Source organism: Pituophis catenifer, unplaced genomic scaffold (genome assembly GCF_029215685.1).
Source record: "Pituophis catenifer annectens isolate HBS135680 unplaced genomic scaffold, rPitCat1.0.hap2 SCAF_6, whole genome shotgun sequence".
NCBI classification, from domain to species: Eukaryota; Metazoa; Chordata; class Lepidosauria; order Squamata; family Colubridae; genus Pituophis; species Pituophis catenifer.
In genome coordinates, this window is record NW_027256886.1 from 45,069,364 (window position 1) to 45,079,451 (window position 10,088).

At 42.3% G+C, this 10,088-nt stretch overlaps 1 protein-coding gene across 3 annotated transcripts in view; it reads left to right on the top strand.

Moving 5' to 3' along the window:
• The window catches only part of BORCS7 (BLOC-1 related complex subunit 7), a 70,116-nt gene that overhangs the window by 33,933 nt on the left and 26,095 nt on the right, over positions 1-10,088 (top strand). For 2 of the 3 annotated variants that reach the window (XM_070945354.1, XM_070945353.1), the window contains exon 3: positions 25-113. Coding sequence is in view for 1 of the 3 variants with exons in the window: in XM_070945352.1 (XP_070801453.1) it covers positions 6,138-6,151 (14 nt within the window). In the remaining 2 variants the exon portion in view is untranslated. Of the gene's footprint in view, positions 1-24; positions 114-6,109; positions 6,152-10,088 lie in introns of those variants that run through there. The other variant, XM_070945352.1, reaches the window with a different exon arrangement.

Here is a 10,088-nt window from a genome sequence, read left to right on the forward strand (position 1 = left end):
TATATCTTTACTATGTGTACACAGGTGGTCCTCATTCAGTGATAACTTGAACTAGTGACAACACTAAACTGATTGGTCCTAAAAGTTTCAGCTGACAGCATTCCCACCCTCAGGTAATCACAATCTGGGTGCTCGGCATCTCACTCCTTGCGTCACAACCTGTATGATCCTTGTTTAATAACAATAATGGCGGAATACCAGAACTGCCATTGCTAAGCAGTGCAGTAACATGATGACATACTTTATGATTTCAATGTTTAGCAATGGAAATCTTGGTCCCAATTATCATTGTTAAGCTAAGCTTACCTGTATAAGTGTTTATAAATCCCAAGAGTTTAGTCTTTTGATTATGGTCATATATAAATATAATTAACACAAACCTGTGCTACTTTATTGCAGACTTTTTTTATATCTGTTTATAAGCACTGCAATTTAATAATAGCTGAAGAATATGGTTTTGCAGTATACAGATGAATTAAATAATTTGTTTTATTTAAATGGAAAATTGTCTAGCATTGCTGTGAAATTTAAACACTAAACATGTCTAAATGTGTGTGTGTGTGTGTGTGTGTGTATGTATGTCACATGTACATTTTTTGCAGTCTGGTGTTTAATAGGCCTTTGTGAGGAAATATTTTTATATCACCAGGGTCATCCCTGTAGGTAAGGGACACCATCAGCTTAAAATTGAAGCAATTCAGTATACTTTGTTTGTTTGTTTGTTTACTCTGTTTTATGCTTGGAATTCTACTGGTTTTCTATTGCATTTTATGAATGCTGTGAGAAACTCGAGGGCTCTGGTTTTAGAGTGAGATAGCAGTGCCAAACAACAAAAATAGGAATTCAGACTGCAGTCCTCACCATTTTAATAGCAACAGAAAAAACATGAATGAAACAGAAAAAAAGCCATTCACAGAGAAGAACACTTTCATACCATCATTCTTGCCACTGCCCAATCTCTCAGAAGCAGCTTTAAACCACCCCTCAATGTCTTTACAGCTGTAGACTTTGAAATGCTGAGGGAGAATGCAAAGGAACACCATTTGGTTCAGGCCTCAATCCAAATTCCACAGTTCCTGAAGAACAAAAACCACCCTCACTCTGCACAAAGTTGAAGAGCATAAATTGCTAATACCCACCTATCCATTTTTTAAATTCAGGCTACTGCATGTCAACTTCTCTGATCATAGGCCAAAAAAAAAAAGTTTGCTTTACTTTAAAACTGCCAAGCCACCTTTCCCCTCAAAGGACTATTGAAATAATAGTGTGTGACTGAATGTCAGATGCTCAGAAGAAAAGTTCTTGGCAATTGGATGGTAATCCATCCACAAACTAGGGTTTCAAAAGGAAAAAATAGGTTTTACCCTGGTTTCAGACATAAATGAGGATTTTAAAAAAATGATTTGGCCCTCAAATAGAAACTACATTAAATTACACTGGGGTTGTATTTTTCCTGAACTTCTGAAAACACTCTACGAAAATACCCAAGGACTTCTCCAAAATTCAGGAAAATGCTGCTCTATAAATTAAAAAGTACACACAGAGAGCTTCTACCATAAATAATTATGCATGTGCTGAACATATGTGTAGTAAAACATTAAAATCCCGGTTCTTCCTCTGCTTAAAGAAAATGCTGCCTTGTGCAGCATTGTACGTGGTCTGATCTTCCTTGTTAATCAGTAAACATGCTGTCAGTCTGTGTGGGTGGAAGCCAAGACTTTACATAAGGTGTCCCACTTGTTTTGTCAACATAATCTTTGGTCAACTGCTGCTATTTCTGATCTAGATGATTTGCTATCTGGAAGTCTGAAACCTTACCTGGATCTGTCTCAGCACTTGGCAAAAAATAAGTTTTCTTCAACTCAGTACGCTGCTAGCGATGGTCACTCCCAAAATTCCTGCCTAGCCACGCAGAGTACAAGTTTAGGGAAGGCTTAGTCAGAAGCCGAATCATTGGAAGCTACATTGCATAACCTTATGTTCCTTTCCAATGAAAAAACAGTTTCATATTGAAACATATTTTCAGTCCTGAATGAAGTGGGACCATATCTTAGAAAATATGAAGGCCATGATAAATATAAGAAACCACATACAACATTTAACAAGCTTATGAATTATTTAACCAAGGGCTAAACTCTCTCAATATGGATTAGATACTGTTGCTTAAAAAATAAAAATCAATGAATTTTGTGTCATTGTTATGGGAATATTTACTTAAAAAAACCATAATATATCTGTCATTTTGTTTTATCCCAAAGGTGCTTTTTCAAAAGGGAACTGGACTTTCTGCTTTTTCTTTGAAGACATTTCACTTCTCATCCAAGAAGCTTCTTCAGGTCTTGGATGAGAAGCTAAATGTCTTCAAAGAAAAAGCAGAAAGTCCAGTTGCCTCTTGAAAAATCATCTTTGTGACAACCATGACCTGGATGACTGAGAATCTCCATAGACATTTTATTTTATTATGTATCATCTCCATATAAAAGTTAAGAAAAGGGATGAACATTTGATTCTGATTCTATCCACATTTAATTAAAGCACACAAGGAGCTAAGACTGTCAAGACAGATAATAACATGATTCTAGATCCGTGATGGCGAACCTATGGGGAGCCATATTAGTGGGCACGCCAGCTCAGCTCTGGGGTGCATGCACGCGCCGGCCAGCTGATTTTTGGGCCTTCTGGGCCCACCAGAAGTAGGGAAACAGGCTGTTTCCTGCCTCTGGAGGGCCTGGGGGAGGTGGGGAAGGCCCGTTTTTTTTTTCTTACCTGGCTCCAGATCCTCTCTGTGTATCTGGGAACGGTGAAAACAGCCTTTCCCACTTCCTTGGAGGCCCTATGGAGGCTCAAAGGGCCCATTTCCCCACTCCCGGTGGAACAGGAAGTGACGTTTTTTCCTCTCCCCAGCCTCCAGAGACTCCTAGAGAGGCTCCTAGAGACTCCTAGAGAGGTTCTGGAGGCTGGGGACAGCAAAAAATGTCACTTCCTGTCCCACCGGGAGTTGGGAAATGGGCTTTTTCAGCCTCCGTAGGGCCTCCAAGGGAGTGGGAAAGGCTGTTTTCGCCATTCCCAGATACACAGAGAGGATCTGGAACCAGGTAAGAAAGAAAAACGGGCCTACCAGGCTATCATGTGCCAGGAGCGGGAGGGGGGGAGGGGGTTGTGCACACATGCGCGTGGGCACGTGCACGCGCAACCCTCCCCCGCCCCCCCCTCCTGGCACGCGATGGCAAAAAGGTTAGCCATCACTGTTCTAGATATTCCACTGCGCACAATGCTGTGTACATGCTGACTACATTAACACAGGCTTTTTTTCAGCCTCAGAGGTCTTGTCTATAGACTTAGGGGATGGACAATTCTATCAGTTGCAGTTGAGCTGCTCTAGCAGAGGGCTTGTTTGTTTTATGCACGGAAACAGCATTGGTCGCATTGGTTGATGATCTCTGGAGGGCTCAGGACAGGGGTTGTTCCTCTGTCCTGGTCCTATTAGACCTCTCAGCAGCTTTTGATACCATCGACCATGGTATCATGGAAGAGTCAGCTGGAAGAGTTAGGGGTGGGAGGCACTGTGTTGCGGTAGTTCTCCTCCTTCCTCTCCGAATGGTCACAGTCAGTGTTGGCAGGGGGGCAGAGGTCGACCCCGAGGCCCCTTGTATGTGGGGTGCCACAAGGGTCGGTCCTCTCACCCCTTCTGTTCAACATTTATGTGAAGCCGCTGGGTGAGATCATCCGTGGTTTCGGGGTGAAGTACCACCAGTACGCTGATGATACCCAGTTGTACATCTCCACCCCAGACCACCCCAATGATGCCCTTGAAGTGATGTCCCGGTGCCTGGAGGCTGTATGGATCTGGATGGGGAGGAACAGACTCAGGCTCAACCCATCCAAGACCGAGTGGCTGTGGTTTCCGACATCCCGATATAGTCGGTGCCATCACTGACTATTGGGGGCGAGTCATTGGCCCCCACGGAGAGGGCTCGCAACTTGGGGGTCCTCCTGGACTCACAGCTGTCTTTAGAAGAGCACTTGATGGCTGTGGCCGGGAGGGCATTTTATCAGGTTCGCCTGATTTGCCAGTTGCGTCCCTTTCTGGATCGGGACTCGTTAAATATGGTCACTCATGCCCTCATCACTTCCTGCCTGGACTACTGCAATGCTCTCTACATGCGGCTCCCCTTGAGGATTACCCGGAGGCTCCAGCTGGTCCAGAATGCAGCTGCGCGGGTGGTTATGGGAGCGATGTGGCGCTCCCATCTGACCCCCCCTGCGTGAGTTGCACTGGCTCCCGGTGGTCTGGGTGCGCTTCAAGGTTTTGGTACCACCTTTAGAGCGCTCCATGGCTTAGGACCGGGATATCTACAAGACCACCTTCTGCCACCAGTAGCCTCTCACGGATCAGTACACTCCCATAGAGAGGGGCTCCTCAGGGTGCCGTCGGCCGAACAGTGTCGACTGGTGGCCCCCAGGGGGAGAGCCTTCTCTGTGGGGGCACTCACCATCTGGAACGAGCTCCCCCCGGAGGTACGGAGGATCCCGGATCTGCGCACTTTCCGCCGTGCCATTAAAATATTTATATTCCAGCAGGCCGGCCTGGCCTAACTTCTCTTTTAAATTGTTTTTAAAATTTTTAAAATTTGTAAATTTTAAATTTGTCTTATGAATTTGGGGTGTTTAAATTCATTTTCCGGGCCAATTATTTAATTGTATTTTAATGGTTTTTTAACATTTGTACTATATGTATTTTATTTGGCTGTTCACCGCCTTGAGTCCTTCGGGAGTAGGGCGGTATACAAATTCAATAAATAACAATAATAATAATAATTTTACATAACAGGCAGAGAGAAAAGAATAATGCAATATTGAGAATCTGTATTATTGCATGCATACAGCAATCCCAGCAGTAGGCTAATTTGTATTTCATACGGATAAGACTCGGTTGTAAATAGTAATGCGTTGGCACCCTCTAGTGAGTTCCAGAGTAATGACGTATGAGGAATTGTGAAAAAGAGTTTAATATGCTGAACAAATGTTGAGGGAGACAGCTTAATCCTTGTTAATCCATAATCTAGCATGGTTGATTACGTGTGACAGAATGTGGCTTCTCCCAACATTTGGCAATCACACTGAAATATGGTTTGATGTCATGGTTGCATGTGTTCACATCCATTTTCCATAATGGAAGCTCACTGCATGCTCACTGCGTGACTTTGGGCCAGTCTTTTAACTGTCAGCTTAGCTTGTCACAAAGTAGTTGTGGGCAGTGGTGAAATCCTCTGCGGTTTGCCACCAGTTCGCTGCCCAGGCATGTGCGGTGCGTGCCAAACAAGCGCTGTGCGTGCATATGCAGTGTGCACCTAATGCCCACTGTGCGTGCACGCATGCACAGTGTGCACCAAATGTGCGCTTCACACGGAAAAAGGATGCTTAACAAGGTAAGTAGAACAGTGAGGGCGGAACAACTGTGCCACACTATTTAGATTCGCTAGAAAGCAGGATTTCCTGCTTCTAGCTAATATAAATTGTGCAGCACAGCTCATCATCGGAAATACCGGTTCAGACCAACCAGTAGCTTTTATCACTACTGGTTCGCCCGAACCAGTACAAACCAGTAGGATTTCACCACTGGTTGTGAGAAATGTTGAAAAGAGTGATGTGATGTATGCAACCTTTTGCTTCTGGAGTAATGGAGGAATATACTTTTAATAAATATGTGAAATGTTACCAACATTGTGAATGCATTGAAAATTAACTGGGAATAATTTTGGAGAAGTCAAAGATTATTAAAGACAGTTGTTTCAATATTGAAAATTTGATGTTTTATTGAGAGAATACAGAAAACTAGTGTAGATATCTGGCTTAAGCTCATGTTCAGTTAATGTACTGTATTTACGATCTCCATTATTTAGTTAAATATTAAGAGTATTAGTAATATGAAAAATCCCCAGCCTTTTTGTAGACATGCACCTTGTACCTTGTGCTTGTATGGTCAAAGCAGGCATGCAGCTCCATCGCATTCCTCTCCGTTGTGTCCAGAGAAACACGCTGTAAAAGAAAGCCTTCTCGTGAGTTCAAACTTCTCAAACTCACGAGAAGGCTTTCTTTTACAGTGTGTTTCCCTGGACACAACAGCAAGGAAAGTGATGGAGCTTGAAAGGTAAGACCTGTGTCCCGCTTCTCGCCTGCCCCACCTGCCACCCCCAAATTGCATCCTTAAAGGAGGCGGATGGCTAAGCAAGGGGCAGAAGCCCTGCCATGCCCAGTGAGGTGGGGGGGAGAAGAGACGGCAAGGGGAGCCACGTCTCGCTCCATGCGTCTTGCTTCTCCCCCACCTGCCACCCCTCTCGATAAAGAGACAGTGGGGAAGGCAAGCAGCCAGGCTGCTGTTGCCTTTGGGGTAGGATGGGACATGGGCTGCTCGGACGGCGCGAAGAACAGGGATAGGAGGGCATATCCCTCCTTTCCCCCCTCCGGCCTCGCCTCCTCAACTCATTTTGATTGCACAGCAAGCAACCAGAGGAAATGGCGGAAATGGCTGCACATGTGTGTAAGTAGTTGGTGGGAGGGCTTATTTTGTGGGGGTGGCTTATTGCATGCGCTGAAAAGCCTGATTGAGCTTATTATCCGGACATGTCTTATTTTTGGGGAAACGCGATATGTTGTAAACCAGGCAAATGCTCCATATTAACTTTGCTGAACTCAAAATTTATTTATGTTAGCTACTTACAGCACCAGCTTATATATCTGTAATTGGAAAAAAAAAGAACCAATTAAATGCAATTGTGAAATGTAGTTTAAGAGAAATTCAGTAATTTTAAAAAGGCAAATAATTCACATCCTTTGACAATATTTTTTGTTCCATATTTCAATTTCTCCTTTCTTTATATTCCTTGATAAAAATAATAGACAAAACTAAGATGTGAATTAAAACACATTAAACTCAAAGGGCTTTACTCTTTATTAACCTTCATCTGAATGAACAATGTATTTTATAAATCAGGTGTGGATATTACTTTCAACTTTAGATATTGTTTTTCTCTTATTAAATTTCTATACCACCCATCTAATCTAAATGATCCTGGATAGTTTACAAACAACATAATAAAATGATATAAAATAAGATTATAAAATTATATTCTTATGTTACAATACAAAGTAAAATTAATAGGATTTAGAATAAAAAATATATTGCATAGCCTTTCAAAATTGATGGTTGAAGGCCACTATAACAATAGCAAAATTCTTCATTAATTATTTTAAGTATTTGTTAACTCAATTTCCAATAGCATAATTAAATATTTTTTGAAATTAAGTATTTTTGATAGAAATAGAAAACTTAGTTACATTCACTGACACTTAATAAGTCCACATTTAGTCAAAATTTGTATATACGCAAACCAGGGGTGGGTTCTACTTACCTTTACCACCGGTTCGCAATGGGATCGCTTGCCCCTTAGATCCTCTCCTCTCCCCATTTCTCCCTCAGGCTTGCCCCACAGAAGCCTCTCCTCTCTATCCCCTTCTCTCCCTCAGGCTTGCCCCATAGATCCTCTCCTCTCCCCTTCTCTCCCTCAGGCTGGCCCCACAGAAGCCTCTCCTGTCCTCTCCTCTCCCTTAGGCTGGCCCCATAGATCCTCTCCTCTCCCCTTCTCCCCCTCAGGCTTGCCCCATAGATCCTCTCCTCTCCCCTTCTCTCCCTCAGGCTGGCCCCACACAAGCCTCTCCTCTCCCTCAGGTTAGCTCCACAGAATCCTCTCTTATCCTACCCCCTGCTCTCCCTCAGGCTGGCCCCATAGATCCTCTCCTCTCCCCTTCTCTCCCTCAGGCTTGCCCCATAGATCCTCTCCTCTCCCCTTCTCTCCCTCAGGCTGGCCCCACACAAGCCTCTCCTCTCCCTCAGGTTAGCTCCACAGAATCCTCTCTTATCCTACCCCCTTCTCTCCCTCAGGCTGGCCCCATAGATCCTCTCCTCTCCCCTTCTCTCCCTCAGGCTGGCCCCATAGATCCTCTCCTCTCCCCTTCTCTCCCTCAGGCTGGCCCCACACAAGCCTCTCCTCTCCCTCAGGTTAGCTCCACAGAATCCTCTCTTATCCTACCCCCTTCTCTCCCTCAGGCTGGCCCCATAGATCCTCTCCTCTCCCCTTCTCTCCCTCAGGCTGGCCCCATAGATCCTCTCCTCTCCCCTTCTCTCCCTCAGGCCTGCCCCATCGATTCCTCTCCTATCACCTTCTCTCCCTCAGGCTGGCCTCATAGATCTTCTCCTATCCCCCTTCTCTCCCGCAGGTTGGCCCCATAGATCCTCTCCTCTCCCCTTCTCTCCCTCAGGCTTTCTAGCCCCTTCTCTCCATGAGGCTTGCCCCACAGAAGCCTGTCCTATACTATCCCATACTCTCCAGAGTTATTTTCAAGTTGGGAGGGGGAGTAGAATGTCTAACTAATTAGCATCAGAGCATGTTTTAATAATAGAGGAAATACTAATGCTCTGATGGTCATTTTGAAAAATCTTTTGTTAGTGAGCACCTAGAAGCCAAGGGGAATATACGTGGCAAATTTCAAGTTTGTAGGCTTTATGGTTCTGGAGATTCCGTGATTAATGCATGAGTGGTTTTTGCTTTTATATATATAGATTACAATACCTCTATGACTCTTAATTAATGGGCTTTTTTTCAAATGTGTTTTCCCAGTGAATGACTTAAAGAGGAGACACTTTTCAATATTAATTAAGTGCTGCTTTGCTAGTCAAAGGCTCCAATCTTTTTAAAATATCAAGCTTCAAAAGTACTACAGTTTAATTCTTTACAAATTACAGTAGTATGCAAAGTGGAAATGTGTTAAAGGTATGGGTAACTTATTACATTTTGGCTGAGTAACTTTATTAATATAAATACATTCTACTGTATCTACCCTCTGTCTGAACATGTAAGAAAGAGGTATACCTGAATATACTCACAGAGATGCGAACAATTGGGTATAACATCTTAAGCATCTCCTGAAATATGCATGCAGTTAATATACATGATTATCATAGATCTATACTCTAGTGGATTCCACTTCCTGACCTGCTTTTGTTCTCTACTTTCATTCTACAATTGACTAAGAAATTTAATTGATATATCTGAGAAAACAACTGTTCCCATGTTATAATTCCCTCTTTCATTAGGGCAGTTAGGATCTTTGATTCTGTATTGATAATATGTATATGTATATGTGCTGTATATGTGATGATTTCTATTGAACAAGATTATCCCATTGTCACATAGCTGCTAAAGCACAATGATAAAGACTCCACCATTTATACATAGTGGCTGAGTAGATCAAATAACCAGTGAGTTTCTATTCCTGAAGATAGACTGAAATATGAATCTTCCAAGTTGCTATCCAATACACTATACTAACTGTACAACATTGGTTCCCATATAGCCTCTTATTATACATTCCTTATATTATACTCTAGTTATATGCATATAGCTAGAGAGAGGCCAGAGGAAAAAGTGTTCACCACTTTAAGTTTTGTTACGTAGATAAAAGCTGACCCTCTTACCATAGAAACCTAACAGTTTGTTTAGACAGAAATATTACTTGCCTCAGCTTACTTCAGATGAAATATTTTATGACTATTTGTGAAATTACAGTATATTTGTAAAGTCAAATAGAAAATCAAAAATGTTTGTCTTTCATTTTAATTTTATTTCAAATTAGAAAATTATTGTATATGTTCTATTGGTAAACAGACCTATTACACAGTTGAAAATGTGCTTCTTACCAATCCAGCCCAAATTTTAAAGGAATATGTATGGGATGAGTATAATACAAAGAATGTGTAATAGGAGGCAGATATGTAACAATACCATTTGGCAAAATGGAAAATATAACGGTTTTTGAAAAGTTCTAAATTGTTAATTGTTAATTCATGTGTGGAGAGTTCTGTACAGCATATCAGAAAAGAGAAATAGAGAAAATAATGTGTCCAAAAAAGTATGTCTAGGCTTATCCATCATGATCTCCTTAAGAGAATGTAGACAATAGAAAAATGGTATAGATGGTTGTGTTGCTTTTCTCACATTGCATCGTTCTAAAAAGAGGTGTTAATATTC